The sequence below is a fragment of the Podarcis erhardii genome (assembly GCF_964252035.2).
Source record: "Podarcis erhardii genome assembly, chromosome: 2".
Lineage (NCBI taxonomy): Eukaryota > Metazoa > Chordata > Lepidosauria > Squamata > Lacertidae > Podarcis > Podarcis erhardii.
Genome location: NC_138498.1, coordinates 12,007,784 through 12,033,480, shown reverse-complemented (window position 1 = coordinate 12,033,480; position 25,697 = coordinate 12,007,784). Strand labels below are relative to the sequence as shown.

Sequence of the window (25,697 nt, the reverse complement as noted above, 5' to 3'; positions counted from 1 at the left end):
CCCATCTTCCACAGAAGCCAAAGCTCCCATAGATTTGAAATGACCTGAATTGCATCCATTGCTTGGAAGACCACTGTGTTGAAAGCCACCCACAAGAATAGCTTTCCCAATGCAGAAGTGCTGTTATTTTCTTTATCTTCTGCCACAAACCAAGTAGTTGTGATATTAGCATGCAAAGAATGAAAACACAACCCACATCTCAGGGTGAATAGCTGATTCTCTTCATGCCAATTTCCTTTCATTTCTCTTTGACAGAGTGGGCCTTTAAAAGCTCTACACCTTAGCCAGCTTTTTAAGATGTAGGCTCTTTGATGATCGAGCCCTAATGAATTTGTTTTGTCACCAATAAATCAGAATGAATAGGGGCTCCCTGTCCTGTACTTTTCAATGCTGCCACCATAGTTTCTTGAAGAGGGTTGACGTATGACCATAGCAAGCTAGCAAATTAACATGCTGGTATTAACCAAGCAGTGCCCTGCATAAAGTTGCAATGGCCTTGGTGCTTGCAAAGTGTTCGATTACACATGATCCTGGGCAGTGTTAGATATCCTTTGTTTTGCTTATTGGCCTCAGAAAATATTTACCTGCACTGCAATTCTTTAAGCTGCTGAACCAACAGGCGCTGGTATTTTCCCCATGGGTGTGATACGAAAAGGCCTCAGTGCCCTTTGATTAAAAGTAACTTCAGTTGAACAGAATATGTTGATCCTTAGAAATTGGTTCTTGACATTTCCTAGCCTCGGCGGGATGTGATCAATACAGTTATGTATTACCAGTTCTGTTGTTTTTACACATCTGCTTCTACAGTGTGTTTTCTAAATGCCTAGGATGTCAAAGATGTAGGTTATATGTGTATTGGTGTATATAGTTTATCTATATGTGAAAATGACTGTCAGGATACTAAAATATGAACTTTTAGCATATAGTTTCAGAGAAGAGACTAATTCAGAATCACTTAGTGTGCATTTGCTATCCTATAACCCACTCAAATTCACTTTCTTGCTCTGTTTTGCCAAAGTATTGTTGTGGTGGTTTCTCTCCTCCCTGCTTTTTGAATGTTTATGGATGGAGTACGTCTCCAGTAGTGTGGAAACCCAACATGGAAGCATTCTTCATTAATGAATCTAATTTTTTTAAGTGTGATTTTTTGCATTCACCCTTCTACCAGTCTTAGGATGTGTGACAGTATTTGACAAAATGTCCCAATAGCAGCTACGCAGGTGAGGCTAAATAATGTTTGATATTGGTCATATTTTGTTGTAGGAACATCCATGTGTATCACAAGGGCAGCACTTCTACCAAGACGTTCCTTTGCATCCTTGGATCCTTGACTGGGGTGAAAAAAGGATGAGGCTCCTGGATGGGAGCTTACATCACTCAAAAGATTGGCCTGGGAACTCAACTACAGAACTGACCTTCTCAATGAGGAATAATTCTATATAAGTACTTTATGAGTAAACTTGGAGCTGTAGATGGTCACTTGGATATGAAGCAGAAGATTCAGTACGGGTCAGTCATCCTGAAACAGGCATTTTTGGGGTAATACTTAAGAGTTGTCTACCTACATAATGTTTTTACTTTTTTATATATGATGGCTAACCCTAGGGAAGATTTAGTAAAATTTAATGTCATCCATTGTCAAAAGGGTGCCATGTGAACTGGATGTGTACAATACTGCTTTTGTACACCCCCTTTATCCTGTGCATTGTTCCTTGTATTATGTTGTTGTTATGGCTACAGCTAAGATAATAAACTTGTAATGAACTTGGCATAGAATTTACAACCTTGTTGAATTCGAAAAACAGTGGGATGAACAGCGAGATCTCAGCACCAGGCTGCATGAGCACTTCAGCGGGTGGTGAAATGGGATGATGTTTGTGATGTGGGTTATGCTTTGTGAACATTTCAGAGCAGCTGAACGACCATCTTCTGCATGTGGTATATTTTAAGTATGCCCTCCTTTCATTAACACTACTGATGTATGTCTTTGGGAGGCTTGATAGTTGTTGAAATCTCACACATACTAGAATACATCAATCATTGGCAGGAACTATGAAGCCAATAAGACACTCTAGCTTATAGAGTCCATGCACCAGAATGACCATCCTAGCCTACATTTCTGCCTCTGCAGTTGTTAGCAGGTTTGACTTTACCAAAATGAGGCATGAAGTAGTTGCTTTAGGCCAGTAGATTCCTCCTTCCAGCCTTCATGTCTATGTGTCAATCTTTTTTCTTTAATGATGTCATTCTGAACTTTTGCTTCAGTTGTGAAAATATCAAAGTTTGGTGCTGTGTGCTGAGTTCACAGAACTGAATCAGCATGCACACAAGTTGGGTTGTGTTTGGCTCACTGTTCCTCAGCCCACAATGAGAGCAGCCCATAATCACTGGCTGAGTTTCAGTTTCTGGCAAGGCCAGTGCGGCCACACTCTGCAGGTGCTGGATGAAAAGTCATTGTGCCGAATTGCTTGTGCAAATAGATGTCAGATGTATTGTGTGTGTATCAGATTCTCTGTCGATGAAATATTGTCATTACTTATGGGCAAGCCATTATTTTCCTGAAGCATCTTGAAATATTTGCATTGTTTTGCCAACTTCTTGTTCACTGGCAACATCCAGTCACTGGCAATATTTGCATTGCTTTCCATGAATCTTAATTACATACTAGGGATCTTTTCACACTTTACACAGCAGCAACCCAAGTTTGCCCCCAAATATAGTCCAAAGAGCCCCAGTGAATTAGAGGTGCCTGATGGATTTACCTTTGACATACTCATGTTTGCTGAATTCAACCATTGCTTTTATAAATGTACACTTAAAAGTTCTTCCATGTTGCACCTTAAAATAAAAAAATACTATGGACCCTAGATAGGGTCTAAAAAATGGACGTGAGACTTCATTTTCATTTTGCTTTCTGATTCTCATTTCTGATCAAAGATAGTGTGATGCTTGAAAGCTTAGTCAGTTTCACCAGCTGAATTATGTGCAGTGATCTTCTGTTTCAGTCATTCTCTGGGACTAATGCTGTACTGCATGAAAACACTGGAATGACACAGAGGCAAATTTTCTTAGGTGCTGGAGTCAAAACTCCCTATGTTCACTGAGAAGAACAATCTACCTACCCTTTGTCCCACTATTTATAAACTGGCAATTTAACTATTCCCTCTATGGGTTTATGCATCTGTTATCCATTCCTATCCAGTACTGTAGTAGCAAAAGAGTTAAATCCACATGCACTAAAAATAATAATATAAGGTGTGGGGGTTGCATGTTAAGGCACCTGTTTTAACATCTGCACTGTGTAAGCAGTAAATATGTTCTACAGCCTTACGTATTGTGATTACTTACAGCTTAAATGTCCATGCACCCAATACTTTCACTACCAATACTTTTAGTCACCAAGTCTGAGGGACACTGATGTTCAGGATACCATGGGGGCAATAGCCACCTAGGCATACATTAATCCCATGTTTTTCATATTTGCTTTCATTTGGGTTAGAGAGAATAACATAGGTTTCTAATCAAGATCGGTTTCTATGTATATCAGATATTCAAAAATGTTTATGATTTTCTGTCACAGCAAGGTGACTTGTATTTAACTTCCTATAAAATTATCTGGGGAGGACTTTAGCCACAGTTGTTGGTGGGCTATTTTCTTTACTGTTTTAATACAAAATACGTGTTTTCAAAAAAAAGGGGGGGGGGGACTCATGGCCTCACCTAAGCAAATCACTTTGATTTCCCTAGGAAAACCATGTCTGCATTCAAAGCGTTTAAGGCAAATCTATAAGGCCTGAGCTCAGGTCTCTCTTTCTGTTTTGGGTGTGTATACATAGGATTGAGATCTGAAATCCTGAAAGGGATGGGCAGGGTGAAGAGAACACTACTAAGACTATGTTTTGCTTTTCAATTTGTCTTTAATATACGGTAATTGGACACAATTTTAAAATACTTCATCTTTAAAAAGACTAACATCTTTCAACAAGGAGTTAAAAGAAAAGAAAAGCAAATTTCAGTTTTGCATATCTTACAAGGCAATTGGATTTAATTTCCTTAAAAGTTCAGGTTTTTTTACACCAATGCAAATGAGGTGAAGGCAATGAAGTACATCCTATAACTTTACAATAAATCCCATCTCTGCATGCACCACCACGCAACCCTTTCATCTGCATAGCTACCTTGCCTGACTCAGCCTCTTCCAACTGGACTGGCTGAGTTCGGGTTCAAATTCCAGCATTGCTGCTTTAAATTATATATTATATTAAATTATATAAAATATGAATTACATGATATGATATAATAAAGATGAAGGTGAGACTGAGAAAGAGTATTTTGCTTGGAGTAGTATTGTTGTTCTGCTCTACTGCCGACACCACTACTACCTTCATCGCAACAGCCTGTGACCTTTATCACATCTCTCTTCAGAACGCCATTGCGAAGTGAGTCACAATTCTGCACACATGGACATGGGCCTGTCCTACTATATGGATTTTATACACTAGGAAGAGGGGTGTGTGTGTTTGCAGGATAGCGCCTCACTTCTTGATGGCATTTTGTGGCTTGATCATAGGCCATTGTCATTTATGTATTTTGTGGCTTGATCATAGGCCATTGTCATTTATGTATTTAATTATTTATCTGTCCACAGTGGGTGCTGCTACTTGGGAGTTGCTGTTGCCAAAAAAGCCAGGGGAGCATAAAATGTCAAGATCCAGAAAAACCAGGTGAACAGCACCTTTATCACCAAGAAGTCCTGGGGCTTCTTCTATGGCACAGCTGCACAGGGAACTGAAGAAGACTCTCTTTGTGGCCCTTCCTCCTCTTCCTTTCCCTCCAAGCTGTCTCAAGACAGGGAAGACGATTCCATCATACACTCTCACACACAGTACCTCTTCTTGGAAGTGTCCGGCGTGTAGAGGGGGAGGGAGAGAGAGAGAGAGAGAGATCGCGAGGTATTTAAGGCACTCCAGACAATTGCTCATTCCGTAATGAGTTATTACTCTGCTGAGCCAAAGGTCATTAGAAAGGATAAGGGCGGCCATAAAAGCGGCCCAGCTAGCATGCTTTTCCTATAGAGATTATCATTATTGGCTTATTAATACGCGGTAATGTTGAATTATACACGGCAATAAATAGGAAAAAGGTTGACTTGGAGTTTTAAATATTTTATTATTCTCAAAGCGAGCGTTCCAAGCAATGCAGGCTCGTTTCAAGTGACTGGAATAACCAGCCTAACCCCAGACTCCCTTTTTTTAATTTTTGGTTCAGTAATTGTTTGTTTTTACTCTGTTTTGGGATGGATGGATAGATAGATAGATAGATAGATAGATAGATAGATAGATAGATAGATAGACAGACAGACAGAGCAACTGCAGTCCGACGCCCACTTTCCTGGAAGGAAGTTAGGAGAACACAGCAGCACTTACTTCGGAGTAAGCAAGCCTAGGATCGCGCCGTTAATCTGTAAACACGAAGTGTATTTTATGGATCTCCCAAAACACAGTGGTCTCTTTAAGGTGGGCTGACTTTCATTCTTGCACGATCCACTTAATTTTTTTCCTAGGATCGTCCTGGCCCAGCGAGGTATTTTACAAGGTTTTACACAGGGAGCGCGTAGGGTCCGACTCACTCAGGCATAATTTAATCTGCTTTACGTGATCTTGAAGATGCCCTCTTAGTTTGTAAATGTTAAATACATCGTTGGGGCGCGGGGATTCGCGGAAGGGTGTGTGTGTGCCAGGTTAAAGTTAGACCTTCTTTTAGGACACTCGGAAAGGAGACTTTTGCTTCCACGATTTATGCTTCAGTCCCTTTCTGGATCAGAGCACCGCCAGAACGGGCAGCATCCCTGCGATCAGCAGGTGCAAATCAGCCAATAGGGCATTTCAGTTTTTGAAAATCTTGCATTTCATCGAAAAACCACACCGACCATCTCCCTCAGCTTTTAGAAACCCCCTCTCTTTAACATAAATGTATGCTGCAAAGGGCATCTTAATTTTTGCCATTATTTGAAATCCAGCGTGTTAGGTTTCTGGGCTCCTGAGTTTAACTTAAAAATAGAGTAACTAGTTGCTTGGAAGAAGGATGAAGAATTTTTTTAAAAAGAAAAAGAAAATATCTAGGAAGGCAGCAAAGTCTCTTACTTGGGAGTCAGTAAGCTCCACTGAACTTGGCAGGAAAGATGCATAGAATTGGACTGCATGGTTTCTTTCTTTCTTTCTTTCTTTCTTTCTTTCTTTCTTTCTTTCTTTCTTTCTTTTTCCTTCTCTCTCTCTCTCTCTCTCTCCTTCCTTCCTTCCCTTTAGTACATTAAAGGTTGTATTCGTGGTGCACTCCTGCAAATATCTAACATACATTATGTGACAAAGACATAACTTTGGCTAGCAAACGAACTCCTCTGACATGAATCCCACTATCTCTAGGAATCATTACGCTCCCCCCTTTAAAAAAAATAAAATTAAAAAAGTAATGTGTTAAACATAAATGAAAACTAATTCCGTTTCTTGTCAATAAGCGATTATGATAAGGAAACAATCCGGGAACGCAAACAATATTGCATTGGTCCTGTTAAAGATCAGATCTCAGATAAGATCCTGGCAATGCCGTCAAGCGGTCCGGTCGATGTAAATCGCTTTGATCAAATGCCTCATAACTCTGCCCTCCCTCTCAAAAAACACCCCTATAAGTTAATTTGGAAGTGAGGATAGGATGGAACAGCGATTTTTTAAAAAAAGCGCCCACGCGCTTCTAAATGTAAGCAGAGGCTAAACGATGTTTTAAATCCAAGTTAAAGCGAAGTTACACATCGATGAAAAGGATTTGATTGTTTTTCTCGCCGCTGAAACATACATTAGAGGCCTGGCTAAATATAAATTTGCTGGAGACGGTTGGTGCGCGAGTGCGGAAGGCTAATAAACCCTGCGGAAGGGAGCAGGCCGGTTAATTCCCCTTCTTTTTCTTTATCAACTTGCGAACTTTGGGTTCTGCTTCCGAGAGAACGTTTTCACCCCGTTGCTAGATTATCAACAACACGCCCAAAGACTGAGAAAACCTTCGCAAGCGGTTCCCACCGGTCTCGAAGCAAACACAATCAATTCCCTACTAATTTCTTCTTCTTTTAGACCTTCCTGGATCTTCTCCCCACCCCGGGCCCATCCTAATAATAACAATAACAATAGCAATAATAATGCATTCCACAAAACAATATACTCATCAATGAAATAATTTCGATATATGCGTCCTTATTTTGTTCCTCTGTCCAACGGATCGACCAGGCTTGGGCAACCGTCTTGCAACCCTGGAAAAAGACGCAGGCGCGAAACTGAAGCTACGGGAAAAAGCTTCAGCAAAGCATCTCTCCTGTCACCTAGATAACTGCGTTATGTATAAGGCCATTTTACCTTCCGACAGAGACACCCCGGTATATTTTTTCCTTTGGGTACACACACAGCGTTCTTCTTCTTCTTCTCTTCCTCCTCCTCCTCCTCCTCTTCCTTCCCCAGCCAAACTAAGCGAGATCTTCGTGGTTTCGGGTCCTGTGGAAGACATCCAACAGAAATGAATCGGGAAGGGAGGGGGGCGGTTTAAATCATACAAAGTTACATTCTTAACTCCACCACCCCACCCCAGACACCATGAGATGCAAAGCTTCATTGTTCCTTTGTTAGAGTTTGCAGGGTCGGCTTGTTGTTATTGTTGCAGTAGTTGTTGTTATGTGTTTTTTTGGGGGGGTATTTTTCTCCCCGAAACTTTCCTCTCTAACAACCGCTCCTCACCCCCACCCCATCCTTCCCTCCCTCCCGGTAGAACCTGAACCCACAATCATCCTTCATCGCCGTCGAGTAGGAGTCGAAACCCCGTTTGCAGCGGAGTCTTTATTATGGCCATTATGACTTTCTAAGTGGGTTTCAGTGCCTTGTCCCCCTTGATGGAAGCGTGGGCAAGGGGAACGTAAGAACATAATGAAGCCCAACAGACGAGCATTTTAGTAGGGAGGGGGGGCGAGGAAAGTTGCAGACGGAGTCAAAACTCCCTCCCACAACCTGGGGTATTTCTTTAAATAAAGGAAGAAAGTGAAAGAAACGGCTCCTTGGAGGTGCTAAATTGCACAGGGGCTGGGATTTCTTTCCCTTTTCTCTCTCTTTCTCTTCTCTCTCCCCCCCCCCCCTTGTTTACAGCTACAGAAGGCAAAAGAGCCATAAATCTTAAGACAGCCTACAGAGACAAGTGCATTTGTATGCATCGTTAGAACTTGCTAATACCTAAACCCATTAGCAAGCCATGTAGAATTCTAGTTTCCGGTGTCCATTAACTTACAGTTAAATTCTAGAGGAAAGGGCATGGCGATTAACATAAACTATATCCATCATATTGTTTGTCATAATAGATTAGTCAACTATAGAGATGTGTGTGCGCCTCGCCTGCATGTGCGTGAAACTTTTTCTCTCCCACACACCACCCTCACCCCAAATCTCCTAGCTGTGCTTTAGTTTCAAACGGGGGAGTCACTTGGTGTGTGGGAGATTTATTTATTTATTTATTTGAGTGGGGGACTTATGCACAAGATCGCCTATATGATATATAAGGGAGTTGAGGCAGTGAGTTGAGGCAGACCGCCAGGCTCTTCTCCGGACATAGATTCAACCCCCCACGGAACTGTTCTACAATTCCGGGGTGTGTGTGTGTGTTGCACCGGCATGTTTCCTCGGAAGGAAGTCCTCCAGGAATCAGCCGTGCTCGCTCCCAGCGCATAGGATGGCGGCCTTGATGCCCTGCGAACCGTCTCCAAATGAATGGGCCCATTGATCATTCAAGATTTTATCCATGCATTTCCATTTTTAAAAATAAAAAAAATAAAAAATGGGGGGGAAATGGTGCAATCCCCCCCACCTCCCCCAGATTCATGTATGCTGTCCGGTTTCCTTTCCCTTAATCGGCCTCTTCTCTCCCTCCCTCCCTCCCCCCGCCCCGCATTCCCCATCCGATTCTTTCTCATCCCTTGTCTTTGTTGAATGACGTTCGATTACGTCCCCGTCTCCCTTCCGAGCATCGAGCCCTCCCCTCCTTACCCCACCGCTCCTAACCACCACTCAAAGCAGCATAATCTGCTACTATTAAGCCAATACCACCCCTACTCTTCAACAACGACCCCCCTCCCCCCTTAAAAAAAAAGCCTCCCTCTCCGCCTAGCCCCCTAGATGCACAGTCCCCCCCCCTCCTTGTTTAGGCTACGCGCAGAGATGTGAACTTTTGTAGCTCTGCTTTTCAGTCTTCGCCCGTGAAAGCGTTAAAGGTAAGGGGTCTGGAACTCGTATGCAGCAGCCGGCTTTTGTAGCGATGATTTATTGCTTCAATCTTGGTTCACCCAGAGTTCACATGGATTTGCTGCTTCTGAGAGCTAAAAGATGGTCTCACTTGACAAGTGTGACTATTCCAAATGCTTCTCTCTCTCCCTCTCTCTCTCTCTCTCTCTCTCTCTCTCTCTCATCTTCTCTAGTGCAAAATCGTTTATAATTGAACCTTAAAAAAAAATAATCAACACCCCGATTTGCTTTTGGATGAGCAGGAATCAGGGATCTAATTGATTATAGATACTATATATAAATATATATTTGTGTAGGTGCGCGTGGGGGTTGCGTAACAGGCACATATAATAATGTATAATATTTGCATTTCATATGTGCGTGTGTGTATCTGTAACAACGCACGGAGCGCGCCCACACGAGGGTCTTTAGACAAAAGGAGAAGAGGGGCTTAGAAGCACAGAAAAAACCCCAACCCCACCACTTTCATCACCCTCCTTTCCCCACCCGATCTTCCTTTGTTGCTAACCTGGATTGGGGCGGGGGTCTGAGGGGCGAATATGGAAGGAGCCGGTTCTAACTCGCATCGTGTTAAATCTCAGAGAAATTAGGACTCCTTTCTTCTGCTGGGGTGGGTGGGGGGAGACATTGCATTATTGGTTCTGCCCTCCCTTACCCTTCCACCCTAAATGCTGTTGAGACGCCCCCCCTTAAAAAATCGTTAAAAATACAAGCAATAGTGGTGGCGTGGTTTTTTTGGGTTTTTTTTTTAAAGGATACTGCAGAATCATCAAGCCTAGATTTGCATAACGTGACTTGCCTGCCAAGTACCCCCAAGCCTACAGCATTCTCTAGAAATGAATGGACCGAAATAGCTAAATAATAAATAGATAAACGAGGAGCCCATTGCATACTGTATGGGACTGTGGGATGCCCATATTTGTCTACAAGATAAAGCATTATGGGACTGATAATATCATGCTAATTTCCCAGAGAGCGAAAGTTTTTGTTTTGTTTTGTTTTTTGTTTCTGTTTTGTTTTATCGCGTGGTTTATGCTGCAGAGAAATCAGGGGGTTATCCCCCTTCAAAACCAAGGTTCAAAATAGCATGAATTACCCGCAGTACCCAAAAAAGAAAAGAAAAAAAGTCTCCTTTATAATAATCACATATTTGGGGGGTATAGAAGGAGGCAGTTTTAACACAGATATATAACTACGTTTGAAACCGTTTGCAAGCAAGTCCCGTTGAAACTTCTCTAGAGGAAAAATGGTTTAAGATGGACCTGAATTTCAGGCCAGAACTAAATCCCCCAACCTTCAGCGCGTCAGTTCGGTGGCATTTCCTTAATTTCGTCCACAGCTAAATTAACCTGCGACTTTAGCGCTGGGCTCCTTCCGTACGTTTGCTTGGAAACTAACGGTCCTGTGGATTCCAACGGGACTCATCTAAGGCTTGATTGCAGCCTTGATTTCAAAGGACTCTACTTCCAAATGCAAATTCCCGTTGATATATGTTTCATCCAGCCTGCTTCTCAATAGCTGGGTCATCCAATCCATTTGAATGATGGGCAGCTGTCAGTCACCACCACCTTAAAACATGCATTTGCTTGGAAGTAAGGCCCTTTTTGCACAGTTATCAGTGGGACTTTTACTTCCAAGTTTAGCATCGGGGCAGTCATCTCAACAAAATTAACTCGGTTCCTAAACAGAACGGCCACAGCCCAGTTCAGAATTAAACGCGCTTAGCCTCATAGAAACCCAGCCTTCCAGCTTCAATACTTTGTTGGATTGTGCCCTATATATATCCCCCCCCCCCCGGTTGGCCATGAGATTTGTAGTGGGGGGTGGGGGTGGGAATGACTGAGTGGATAGATGCTTGTGGTGATTCGGTACCAAATACCGATAAGGGTATGCTAACACGTACACACACACACACACACACACACACACACACACACACAATCTCTTAGCAAAAGCTTCTTGCGTTTATGCGAATGCATAAGACCCCGAGTAGTTCTATCGAAGCCTTGCAAGTTAAACCACCGTCCCCCCCAAAAAAATGCTTATCAGTTTTCTGGCAAAGTTCTAGAACTGAAAATCATCAACAAATAGAACAGGAAAACCAAACCAAAGTAAAAACCTAATATAAATATATCTTCTTTTTAAAAAATAGGTATTTCCCACCCATTCCTATTAAACTAAGTTTTGTTAGCGCGCTAAGTACTGAGATAGGGAAGTGAGATGAACTGGATTCTGTAACGAACTCCTCCGTGTAAAGAAAGGCTATGGAATGGGGGCCTGGATCGGTGCGTGAGGAGAGGAGCCGCGTAGGTGGGTATAATACCCTATTTACAACGCCTTATTTTAAATCCTCACCTAACTGTCCGGGATGCCCGCAAAAGTCGACATACGAAAAAGAAAAGTTGTAGACCGTGCGCGTATAAGCAAGAAGAGAACTCCCCCGCCGAAATAGTTTCAAAAAGGCAACTAAAATGAAGTCATCTAGTTTTTAAAAATTAGTCTGTCTCTATTAATTTGCAAAAAACAAAACAAAACAACAACAACAACATCAAAAACCCAATCAGCTTCCAGTAGCAGAAATGCAAATATTTCCTCAAAACAGTGTGTTTCTGTAAGGGGGTGGCAGGAAAAAAATGCTGCATACATTAGGATGTATGGATCTTCCCGATCATTTCACCGGGGGCTTGCAGGGATAAGAGGATTAAAAATGTGTTCCCTTGAAATCAAAAGCTTGGTGATTCTTTGAAGGCAAGGGCCACGGGGTAGCTGTTTCAGGGGGTCCGAAAAGGGGAGGTTTGGTGTCCTGGGCTACTTCTTCCCGCAATTTCCAATTAACATGTGGAACTCACTGCCACAAGATGGTGTGATGGCCATTAGTTCAGTTGGCTTTCAGAAAAGATTAGATAAGTTCATGGAGAGCAGGTGTTGTAGCTAAAAGTTGCTGCCATGTCAAGAGGAAGTCTGTCTGTGGCTATCAGTAGGTGGGAACAAACAACAAGGGTTGACTACACCTGCCATCATGCCTTGCTTTGAGCTTCCAGAGACGTCTACCTATGTATTGAATACAGACTGCTGGACAGATAGATTTGGGTGGACCATGTGACTCAGACCTTTAAGAAATAAATATAGCTAATGGCTTCAAATCCAGGCACTACTGACCTCAAGAACTACATGTTCTGCTTCCCTGTCCTGAAACTTGAGAGACATGACATAGAAATAGCAGAATGATTAACTGCAGAGCCATTACATATATTTATCATTAACAGCTCCATCCACAATTAATTTTAGAGGAACAATGTGAGGGTTGGGGAGGATGTTGGTTTTTAATCCAATTCTGATTTTTTTGAAAAAGAGTCAAAGAATTTAGTTTGAATCATGTTATTTTTAAATGCCCAGCACTTCTTATTAGATCCACCAAAGAGATATATTAAATAGAATAAGGTGACTACTTTTGAGTCCCATACCCTTGAGTAACCTATGGCAAGGCCCCCCCCCCTCCGCATCAAGGATTTAGCAGAATCAGCATGCTACTGCTTGGAGGGTTGAATAAGATTTGATCCAGATTTTCTTGGCTGTTTTTTAACCAAGAAAAAACAAAGCAAAACAAAACTGTACCCTCTCAAGCTAGTGACAACAGTCCCACCTACTGTAGTAAAACAACAACAACAACCCTTCTTAGGTACTTTCCATAAAATATGACAATGGAGCAACAGGCAGAAAAGTTGTGATGAAAAGGGGAATTTTGTATTGGCTAATAAAGAACACAGCACAGCAAGGAGAGAACAGAGTTTAAAGCTGTGGCTGGCTTTATGATGGACAGTCCTTAAGGCTACCACTGTTTTCCTGTTAACATTATACTTGGAATTTAAGTTCTCTTGAAATCGGTGTGACTCCCAGGCAGGCCTGTCTCCTTCTTGCCCAACATTTTGGAATGGGAGGCTTCGCCAGCGAGCCCTGTAAGTCAGTGAGGAACAGCAAAAACACCAATGCAATGAATTTTAAAATATCTCTTAATAATAGCCGTTTACAGTATAACCCCATGCATGTCTACTTATAAGTAAACCACATTCAGTTTAGGGGGCCATACTCCTAAATAAGGGTGTGTAGGATTGCAGCCTTGATGTTATAAATGTTTTGAATAAAATAGTATTACACTTAAATAAAACTTTTCTTTTCTTTTTTTAAGTGCCAAGTGCTTGACAAACTTTGTACTCACTGGCCAGAACTTTGCAACAGGGAAGCAGGTTTACTTTATACTGGGCAGAAAAAACCTACATAGTTTCCCTGTATGCTTCTATAGGTAGAACATGTTTCTTTTTAAGTGAATGATAACCATCTTAGTTGGGTTTTTGAAATATCTACTAAGGGGATTACAACTTTTACGTGCTCCCCAGTCCTAAGTGCATAGCTAATGAATATATTGTGGTGAGAATATTATTCAACCAGAACTGCTAGACTCTATATCTATCTATCATCTATATCTATCTATCTATCTATCTATCTATCTATCTATCTATCTCTATCTCTCTATCACTCTATCATCTATCTATCTATCATCTATCTATCATCTATCTATCTATCTATCTATCTATCATCTATCTATCTATCTATCATCTATCTATCTATCTATCTATCTATCTATCTATCTATCTATCTATCTATCTATCTATATCTATCATCTATCATCTATATCATCTATCTATCTATCTATCTATCTATCTATCTATCTATCTATCATCTATCTATCATCTATCTAGCTATCTATCATCTATCATCTATCTATCTATCTATCTATCTATCTATCTATCTATCTATCTATCTATCATCTATCTATCTATCTATCTCTCTCTCTCTCTCTCTATCTATCTATCTATCATCTATCTATCTATCTATCTATCTATCTATCTATCATCTATCTATCATCTATCTATCTATATCTCTATCTATCTATCTATCTATCTATCTATCTATCTATCTATCTATATCTCTATCTATCTATCTATCTATCTATCTATCTATCTATATCTATCTATCTATCTATCTATCTATCTATCTATCTATCTATCTATCATCTATCTATCATCTATCTATCTATCTATCTATCTATCTATCTATCTCTCTCTCTCTCTCTCTCTCTCTCTCTCTCTCTCTCTCTCTCTCTCTATCTAATCTCCAGGGCTTTTTCAGTCAGAACTCACTGGAAGGCAGTTCTAGCACCTCTCAGGTGGGCACCTTTGCCATTATAAGAGAACAAGGGAGGCATTCATGGTGAGTTCCAACACCTATTTTTCTAGAAAAATAGCACTATCTATATCAATATCACACATGTAAACATAATGCAATTATTCTAGTACAAGCCAGCAAAAGTCAAACTGTAATGAATGAGATTCAGGTTTGTCAGTCCTTATAATGGTACCTTAGTCACAGCTACTTTTTGCACCCCTCATAAGTAAGCAGTGTGCTATCTTAAATCAGATATCACACACAACTTTAATACAGCCCCTGTCCTCTAAGATGCAATATACATAGGTCGAAACACATTAAGTTGACCTGTGGCATTTTAAAAGCTCGGATTCTTACACACTGCTTGTGATGATGATGGACAAAACACAGTTTATGTAAACTCATTTATCCACCTGTGGTTTTAAAAATGCCCTTGGACTTCAGCAGGCAGCCAGCTTGTGTGCAAGACTTGTGTGTATTCTGCCAGTTAACAAAAGCACAGAATTGAGCGCAGAACACAACCTGCTGGGATTCTCTGTTTTCATTTTAGAAAGCAAACCATGATTCTATCCCTCATGACTGTGGTGAATAGGGCTGAAACTGAGTAAGCAACGCTGGGTGAAAGCTAGAGAGGCAGCTGATAGGATCATGATCAGGGCTGTATTATTGCATAGTTCTGTGCCCTTCCCCTTTATTTAAATCAAATGAATTATGGAAAATAAATAAATATAAGGGAAGCAGGCTTCAGCACACAGTTTTCCTTGGAGCAAAATTGGGGTTACTTTGCTGCAGATTCCCCACCACCCCACCCCCAACCCCCAGTGCACAGCACACACTGCTCTGCCTATGAATTTGTCTGAGGACAGCGTATCGATGGCCCATTCATTTCCATCAGTGAGGTTACAGCTGTTCACATAGCTTACCAGCCAACTTAATATCATTAGCTCCCATTGCTCTTGCTAAATCCAATACACCTTTCTGAGCTCTTTTGTATGCCTGCCACCATTTCTACAGGCCAATGATTTTCCCAATAGACTCTGCTTGTCTCTTCCAGGAGAATATTGCTTCATTTTAAATAAAAACTCCCCACTGCGGAACTTATATAGACCTTTACTCTTCAGGTCACTGAGTTGGGGGGGGGGGAGAGATGTTAGGAAAAGCTGCTGGCTTATTTTCATCTATTTGCACTGGGTAAATTTAATATAAATAGATACCGTATTGATGGCAAGCCAAATATTTATTCCACAAATAATTCCAGTACTGTTTTTTTTTTTACATGAAACAAGCCATTACTTCTAACTTAGGCATCAATAGCAATTATGAAATACAGACCTCTCTGCAGTGCAATCACCGTTCTGCTGCCATGCAGCATTTCCTATGCTAGTGGGATTATACAGACACACCACCTGCCTTTGATTAGTCATTGCTTCCTCACAAATCCACGGTCCAATCCTCATTGGAAGCTAAACAGATTTTTGTCACCGATGGTACTATGATGTGCCTCCCCAAACCACTTCACTTTTATATTTTTAGATGTGCGCCAAAATGTTTTGAGAATATGTTTAGAAATGTGAGATGGACGCGGGTGGCGCTGTGGGTTAAACCACAGAGCCTAGGGCTTGCCGATCGGAAGGTCGGCGGTTCGAATCCCTGTGACAGGGTGAGCTCCCGTTGCTTGGTCCCTGCTCCTGCCAACCTAGCAGTTCAAAAGCATGAAGTACAAGTAGATAAATAGGTACCGCTCCGGCGGGAAGGTAAATGGCATTTCCGTGCACTGCTCTGGTTCACCAGAAGAGACTTAGTCATGCTGGCCACATGACCCGGAAGCTGTACGCCGGCTCCCTCAGCCAGTAAAGCGAGATGAGCGCTGCAACCACAGAGTCGTGCGCAACTGGACCTAATGGTCAGGGGTCCCTTTACCTTTATCTAAGAATGTGAATGTGACAAATACATGTACCAGACAGACATCTTCTTCAGGGAACCATGATGGCCTACAGTTCTTTCATAAAATCATAGAATTGTAGAGTTGGAAGGGACCATGAGGGTAATCTAGTCCACCTCCCTGCAATGCAGAAATCTTTTGCCCAATGTAGGGCTTGAACCATTGACCCTGGGATGAAGAATTTCATGCTCTACCGAATGAGATATCCCTTTGTCACGTGTACACTTATTGGTAAACATGGACGTGCCCCTGTGTAAGATGTGAAGGACCGTATTTTTCTCTCTATAAGATGCACCAGACTACAAGACACACCTAGTTTTTGGAGGAGGAAAACAAGAAAAAAAATATTCTGAATCTCAGAAGCCAGAACAGCAAGAGGGATCGCTGCGCAGTGAAAGCAGCAATCCCTCTTGCTGCTTTCACTGCGCAGCGATCCCTCTTGCTGTTCTGGCTTCTGGGATAGCTGTGCATCCTGCATTCACTCCATAAGATGCACACACATTTCCCCTTACTTTTTAGGAGGGAAAAAGTGAGTCTTATAGAGCAAAAAATACAGTAGCTATCAGTCTTTAGGGCATGGGTGGAGAATTTGTTGAGATGGTGTTGGACTCCAACTCCCATCATCCCTGTCCATGCAGACAGGGGTTCATGGAAGTTGGAGTCCAGCAACCTATGGTGGGCTAGAGGTTCCCCACCTGTGCTTTCGGGTGAATCCCTCATTCACTGAAATTAGATGTAGCACTTCTTCAGTAATGAAAGAGTAAAGGAATTGATTCCAGGGTTCCTGAGGAACATAATAACAGAAGCAATGAGCAGCACTCTTTCTGTCTGTGTAGGGTTATTTAAGATGGATCACCAAAGGGCTGGCAGAAGGTATTGTGGACAATGTTGCAAGCTGTGACAAGATGCATTTCAATGGGATTCAGACCCAGGCTTACAAATCTCTGGGTAGGACTGGGGAATGTATGGTGAGCAGCGAAGGCATCTTTAAGTGACATGAACTTCAAAGACAGGTTTCCCCAACACGCAAGTTTTGATATTTCAAAGGAGACCACAGAGCAGTACCGTAGAGAGACTTGCTCAGGAAATGTTTAGGATACACCCCCTTGATTATTCCAGCTTTTCAGTATTAAAAAAGAACAGTAGGCTCTAGCTCAGGGGTCAGCAAACTTTTTCAGCAGGGGGCCAGTCCACTGTCCCTCAAATCTTGTGGGGGGGGCAGACTATATTGGGGGGGGGAATGAACAAATTCCTATGCACCATAAATAACCCAGAAATGCATTTTAAATAAAAGCACACATTCTACTCATGCAAAAACACCAGGCAGGCCCCACAAATAACCCAGAGATGCATTTAAAATAAAAGTAGACATTCTACTCATTCTAATTTCCGGACCGTCTGCAGGCTGGATTTAGAAGGCAATTGGGCCGGATTCGGCCCCTGGGCCTTAGTTTGCCTACCCATGCTCTAGCTCTTATACAGAGATATAAGGGAAAGCATGCAAGCAATACTATATCAAAATCAGTAAGAAGTGAACCTTTTCCTGACCTCCAGCAATCCAGAAAATGAATGCAACGAAACAAGGGTGGTGGGCAAACATTAGGGCAATTGGCACCAATACTTATCTTGTATTAGTTTTTTTAAAAAAAATTGCTCAGGTTATTTAATACAGTGACAATGTACATGGCTAATTGGAAGCAAGCCCTGTTGAATTCAGTAGCCCTTGCTCTCAGGTGAGTGTGTACCAGATTGCAGCCTGAGTAACTTAAATTTAAAGATAATGGCATCGCAATGTGATGAACATTGACTCAGAAATATGTCCCACTGTATTTAATAGCACTTGCTTCTTTGTAAGTATGTTTATAATTGAAACCCCGCACTACTGCTATTGAGATTTTTTTGCTGCTTACCATCCATTTCCATTGCTCTTACAGTAGTGGATACTTATCCCCTGTTGTACGATTTCTGGATACAGAATTGCTGTAGGGCTACTGTGTACTCTCCCACCCCACCCCAACACACCTAAGGCTTAGCATTGTATCTATCACCTCCTCTGTGCTTTGGAGAGATTATCTGCCCAAAGTGAAGGGAACATATTTGTCCTTATAGTCAGCATCAGGCAGCACTGTGTTCTTATTATGGTTCTTTACCTTTAAACCACACTTGGACCAGACAGCTTTTTAAACAGAGGACCCATTTAAATAGAGTTGTCATCTGTACACGTGGCTACTACAGTCGTGAGAGGAGATACTGTATTTTTTGCTCTGTAAGACTCACTTTTCCCCTCCTAAAAAGTAAGGGGAAATGTGTGTGCGTCTTATGGAGCGAATGCAGGCTGCGCAGCTATCCCAGAAGCCAGAACAGCAAGAGGGATTGCTGCTTTCACTGCTCTTCTGGCTTTTGAGATTCAGAATATTTTTTTTTCTTGTTTTCCTCCTCGTCCTAGGTGCGTCTTGTGGTCTGGTGCGTCTTATAGAGTGAAAAAACCCAGTATTTCTCCTTATACCCAGCAGAAGACTGCATCCATGTGTATATATGCACATACATGTACACTGGATTGGTGATGGATAAAGGTTATTATTAGTATAAGGGTTTGGGAGCTCATCTCCCAATTATACTCTCTCTCACCCAAATGCTGCTTATTAAATAATTATCATTTATTCACAAGCCAACAAACACCAAAGAGTCCTCCCTCCCCTCTCCCAGTTATACTTTTTGATCTCTTCATTGGCATCATTTTAGCATGCTTGCTTTTGACCATCATTAATAAAGGTGACAGAACAAGCTTGGGAATTGAAATTAATATTCAAAATTCCCCAGAATGTGAAATGTTGTTCATGGAATCTCAGCTCCGAATGTGGAATCTTCATCTCCAAATATGAGAGCTGTGGATTTAGTGGCATCTCTTGATTTGTTTTGACTTAGAGAGTAAACTGTAATATAATCATATATTAAACTGTAATATAATCATAACTTCCAACTATCAAATACTATCATATATAATAATAAATACTAAGACTTATTCTCCTAGCGTCTATTCTTATGTAGACATAATGGCATCGCCTATACACAAGAGAGCGATAATGCCATGCTCAGAGGAAACTCCAAGGTTTTCAGAAGTGGGGTCATTTTTTTGGGGGGGGAGACTCCTAATGAAAAGGAGCCCCCAAACAACCCATTCAGGAATGAGCATGCTCAATGGACCCATAATGTTGGGGAGGGCTCCAGAAGACTGGAGGAGGGAAAATAATTTTATGGAGCATTCTGAGAGAATGCATGGTGTGTTGGCCGAGACACTGAAGTGGAGCACTTCATACTGCAATAATACACTGCAACAACAACAACAAGAACAACTTATTTATACCCCGCCCATCTGGCTGAGTTTCCCCAGCCACTCTGGGTGGCTCCCAATCAAGTGTTAAAAACAATACAGCATTAAATATTAAAAACTTCCCTAAACAGGGCTGCCTTCAGATGTCTTTTAAAAATAGGATAGCTGCTTATTTCCTTGACATCTGATGGGAGGATGTTCCACAGGGCAGGTGCCACTACTGAGAAGGCCCTCTGTCTGGCTCCCTGTAACCTCACAATGAGGGAACCGCCAGAAGGCCCTCGGTGCTGGATCTCAGCATCTGGGCTGAATGATGGGGGTGGAGACACTCCCTCAGGTATACAATCTTGTTGTATGCCCCACTTGTTCAATCATTAAATATCATTCTAACTACTATTTACGTATATTATGCTGTTTCTCAAACACAATATAAAATCAGACATAACTATGTGTCAGTTTTCAAATTCATTAATAAGGCAACCAAACAGAAACATATTAACATAAATGATATATAAAATTATACATAAAAATAAATCTTAGCCTATACAATAAATAAAACATACATAGAAAGCTGAAAGTTAGATCTTGTTGGAAGCCATATCACCTTGTTTAAGTTAAGGGGCTTTTAGCTGTATTAAACATCACAGACATGTCCATATTGAACAATAAATATTTGATCTTATCCATATGACTGACGGTAGCGACCGCTGGTAAAGATTTCTCTAAATATTTTTGCTTTGGTGTTCCACTTATCAAATACTGTCAAGCACTAAAACCACTATGTACCAGCAGTCAAATGCTGTCAAATATTAAAATCAACTCCAGCAAATACAGACATTAAATGTGTATACTTGACAATGTTTGCGGAGGATAATTTCTGAGAGCAAAATAGTTTCAACTCTAAACATGTTGAAACTCAAAAGACTGTCTTTGTTTAAAGTTCATGATTCTTGCTCTCTCTCTTTTTGGTGGGTTCCTTTTTCTGGACAGAGGCCAGAATGGTCGGTAAATGTTTTTGCTTTGAGATGTGGGCATGTTTACTTCGGATGTTTCTCTTTAGCTTTTGGAACACATGGGTGAGGAGGATCCTTCATCAGTGGTAATAACTGGAGCTCTGTCTGGATTCCTTTCACATTCATTTCAAGGTATCTGTCTCCTTCCCTGCCCCTTCAGTCAGACAAGAACAGGAAATGCAAAAAGCTCATCATGAAGATGACCAGGATTCCTCAGAAAGCAATTTGGATCCCATTAGAAGGGATTCCTTTAGTCAGCAACAATTTCCAGCTCCACTGGTACACCAGGAGCCAGAAACATCCACAAGGTCTCCAACAGGCCAAAAAGGCACCGAACAGGCATCTCTAGGGAACACCAATGATCAGACCTCAAAATTACAACAGTCTCCATTGGTTACCAATGGCACTAGCAAGGCACATGTTAGCCATTTACCAAAACAAGTCTTCCCTTGGATGAAAGAAACAAGACACAGCAGCAAGCAGAAGAACAACCTTCCATCTTCAGGTACCTTGTTTTATCTATCGTCTCCCATGCTTGATTCCAATGTGTATCTATCCAATGGTAGCCAACATGGTGCCCTCACGAGGTTGATAGACACCCACCAGTCCCAGACAGCAATGGTCAGGGATGATGGGAGTTGTAGCCAAACACCAGCATCTGGAATGCACATCATTGGCTACCATGGATCTAGGCTATAGCTTTCCTTGCACTTTCAAATAAGTGTTCACATGCAGTACTTTAGCTTACACCATGCAGTACTTTAATTTATACCATGTCCTTCCTCCAAGGAACTAAGCACACATTATGGAGGGTTCTCTGGTGGTCTTCCGTCCAGAGACTGCTTACCAGACACTCTTAACTTTACCGGTTGAACCACAGCATGTGTCTTCAGAGCATTTTCTGGACAATAACTTACTTCTATATTTTTTATTTGCTTATGTTTATATCCCATCTTATATTGGGATAATAGGAGCAACTAGGCTTCCACTTGAGGAATTCAGTAAGAATTATATATATATATATATATATATATATATATAAGTTGCTCTAGTATATTCTTTATAGGTCCTTTACCAACCCCAACCTCCCGGTACTATGAGAATAGCCATATGTCTTATTAAACATTAGGTTTTCATTTAGATTAATCCATTAGCATAGGAAGGATATAGACTGGATGTAGAGACAAAGAGATAGACAAACATAATAGCATAGCATAGAATAAAACGGATCAGAACATTTCCATTCTTTGCAAATGGAAACACAAGACCCTCCAAACTGACTTTCAAAGAATGCAGAATGTTACTGAGCTGAACCAAATATTCTCCATTTTCCAATTTTTAGTGGAAACTAGCAATTATGGGGGAACATAAATACTCACGTTTTCCAATTAAGTTACCATTATTTCTCTTGAGGTTTTTTTTTTGGGGGGTGAGGTGGGGGTGGCACCTTTACCCCTCTGACTTTTCTTCCATCTTGTATGAATTACATCAGTGATCCAACGCAGGCACAGATTACACAATTAGCAGGATGATGCAACATTCAATACTATCCAGTCAATCAGATTGGGTTGTGTGATGTCACTCACTGAGGGTAAAATAAGCAAACATTTCTTGCCAGGTGCCTTGTGGAAGTGAGGGTGGGACCACCAAAAAAGGGCAACACAACTGAACACATTTGCCAAAATCTGTGAGTTGTTTTGGTTCAGCTCTAACATCTCTCTGAGTTTGAGCCACACATAACATGCATGCTTGTACATTGGGGTAGAGAATCTGTGGCCTTCCAGATGTCATCAGACTCCAACTCCCATCAGCCTCAGCCAGCAAGGAGAATGATAGAGATGTTGGGACCTGTAGTCCAGCAGCATCAGAAGGACCACAAGTTCCCCACCTCTGATGTACACTATACATTATATTATTATTATTATTATTATTATTATTATTATTATTATTATTATTATATCTCCCAGGTACAAGATTTTGTGAGGTAATACATCTATTCCTTGCAAAGTCATTAAGGATCAAGCTGAATTGACTTTTTTCATTTTCTTCATTTAGACCCCAGCTCCTCTCCACCAAGTCTCTCCTCATCCAAGAGAGTGCGCACAGCCTACACCCAAACGCAGCTGGTGGAACTGGAGAAGGAGTTCCATTTTAATAGATACCTCTGCCGGCCACGCAGGCTGGAAATGGCCCGGCTTCTGAGGCTCTCTGAGAGACAAATCAAGATCTGGTTCCAGAACAGAAGGATGAAGTATAAGAAAGACAGCAGGGTCAAGGGGACCATTGGGAAGTCCCCGAGCAAAAGTCCTCAAGTGAGTGACTATTTCAGTCAAATGGAGGCTGAGTATGAGTTGGCCACACCAAGTTCATGTAGCAAGGCCCAGGGAGGGGTATATAGTTATACAGACCCTCTCTTTGACAGCCCCTTAACGTCCATCTCCTTGGAGTATGGCCCCTTTTCTCTGCAAGGAGACAGTCATCATTATGGACCTCCAGTTCTGCAAGGGAGTCCAAGTGAAGTGGAAGAAAATTACCTGGGAAATATGCCCGAGGCTGACTCACTCTTCAGCTTCCCTGACTGTTCCTCTGCAAACCTGGACTACAGCTGTGTTGCCGAAATCCCCAGTCATCACCAGCTTGGGCTGTCCAACTCACATCCCATTTACACAGATTTAACAACACATCCTGTGCCTCAGGGAGATTCTCAGGGACCTGTAAATCTTATGCATCTGTGAGGGCTCTCTCTGCCATGGAAACCAAGCAGGGGAAATTGCTACAGTCCTATTATCTCATTAAAAAAGAAAAAACCCTCTAAGTGCAACCAACAGCATTTCTCTCCCCCAACCCCCCTCCAACCGCCCACCACTCCTATCTGCCCACCCATTACCTTCCACTTATTTAACTGTACTGGACATTCATTGGTGGGGGAGGGGCTGCAGCTGGATGCTGCAAAGTTGATAATTCACTCAATGCAATGCTGTCTTCAAACCAAACCTAAGGCAGTCTATGCACTGGATTTTTAAATATCTGTTTTGTAAAGAGGGTTTTGTGAATGAAATCGCAAAGGAAGGCAGTGTGGGTCTCAGTTGTTCAGCAGCTATTGGCCTCATGATCCTCTCGGAAAAGAAAGAAATCAGGCTGATCCTAGTTGCTCTGGTTTTCAGGCATTCATTTCACAAAGTGAAAGACTTTAGCTAACCTTGCCACCCCATACAAGTCAACTCAGAAGCAAATCTTGTTGAGTTCAATTGGGTTTACTCCTAGAAGAGTAGGTGTAGAATTGCAGCCTTAGTGTGGATATTCCCAAGTCTAGTTCTTTGCCTATTCCATTCCAAAGGTTTGGCACTTCACAGGGTGAAGAGCAGACACCTTGCCCTAATAGCAGGGATCTTTTAAGGTCCAATATCTTTCTACAGGCAAACACAGATGACCATTTACCAACCATAATAGTCCTGGTGGCTAGTGCCCATTGGCATTGGTGGGTCCTCACTATGGCCCCATGTGAACCAAGACTAGACTCGGAACTCCTGTGAAAGGGGTCTAGCCCAGGAGAAGATTGGCAGTGGTAGTCAAGCTGCTTCTCCAAGAAAGCTTGCCCATCAGTACTGATCTTCTGACTGAGAAATCCCAGTGAGCCACTGATGAACCCCAGGTACCATAGATCATAGTTTGAAAAGCCATTGCCGTATGTTGCTATTGTCTAAGCCTCATCAAAATATTTTCTGACAGAACTGTGGTGCCGATGCAGCAAGAATAGGCAAGATGCATATTCCTCCTTCCTCTTTCATCCCTTGCCAGGGTGTTACCACCCCTAGGTAAGAACCTAGAGCTATCAGGGAAATCCACTCCAAGAAACCCTTTCGCAGAGAGCCCATATCTCCAGAATGCACTAAATCTTTGACAATAAGCATCTTCCAATGTATGCCTAACATAAAAGATAACACTTCAAATTCCACACCTACATCTTAAAAAACAAAACAAAACAAAATCTCCTGTGATCCAGCTCCAATATTGAAATCACCTGCTTGTTGTAGTTCCTGGGCAAGTGAATGGCTGCCTCTGAGGGCTATTGTCTTGCCATCAGGCGCGGCTGGTGAATGCGTCTTGGGAGAACCAGCTCGCAACCTCGCTGCTGCAGCAGTGAGCAATGTTTTCACTGCACGCTACACGTCACCGATGGTTTATTTTTAATGATTGCTTGGCTCTTGGCATCTATTTTAATGTACTGTTTTGATACTGGAAATAAAGAGGCTTTTTAAAAACAGCACCGGGAGATTTTCTTGGCGTAGGCAGACTAGCTTTTCTCCATGAACACTGCTCTGTTGTTCTTAGAATCACTTTGCCATCTTGTAGTTTACTAGGGGCTGGGCCTCACCCTTCCCTCACCCCCATTAATCATCGAGACAGCACGTACTTCAGAAGGCCTCTAGCTCTTTCATCTCCCAGTTAGTATGCAGCTTTGGAGCTTAGCCTGCTTGTGCATTTCTCTCCCCCACCTCTTAAACTGGCCCCTGCCTTCCATTAAACCTCTTCCATTTCCTTGGACTACAAGTTAGTGAGACCTTCTATCCTCCTTTAAGCAGCTTCTGCTACGGCAAGTATCAGTCAAGAGAGTTTAGTGGTAAGATGCAAGGTCCAGTTTGCAGAAGAATCCAGCTTGCATGGTGCTGCGTTCATTGTTTCATGGTAATGGGAGGTGCTTTTTTTGGTGCCAAAATAAAGAACCAGTTTCTTCTGATAACCCAGCTTGAGGCTTTGGTCATATGAAACAGTTGCCCTTGTACTACCTGCTGACTAACAGTTGCCCTTGGTTCACTAGTATGAACATCTAGAAAACTCTAATGTGTGTGTTAAAAACACAGTTG

The 25,697-nt window shown here is 41.9% G+C and overlaps 1 protein-coding gene across 36 annotated transcripts in view; it reads left to right on the top strand.

The window, feature by feature from the left end:
- HOXC5 (homeobox C5) overlaps positions 1-25,697 on the top strand; it is a 160,514-nt gene that overhangs the window by 100,686 nt on the left and 34,131 nt on the right. For 15 of the 36 annotated variants that reach the window (XM_081849009.1, XM_081849001.1, XM_081849015.1 and 12 more), the window contains 3 exons: positions 1,264-1,539; positions 20,965-21,337; positions 22,888-25,096. The exons of 11 other annotated variants lie outside the window; for them this stretch is intronic. In XM_081849009.1, coding sequence (XP_081705135.1) covers positions 21,010-21,337; positions 22,888-23,567 — 1,008 coding nt within the window. In that variant the 5' untranslated portion in view covers positions 1,264-1,539; positions 20,965-21,009 and the 3' untranslated portion in view covers positions 23,568-25,096. Of the gene's footprint in view, positions 1-1,263; positions 1,777-9,192; positions 9,293-20,964; positions 21,338-22,887; positions 25,097-25,697 lie in introns of those variants that run through there. 10 more of the 36 variants (XR_014153167.1, XR_014153168.1, XR_014153169.1 and 7 more) reach the window with 8 other exon arrangements.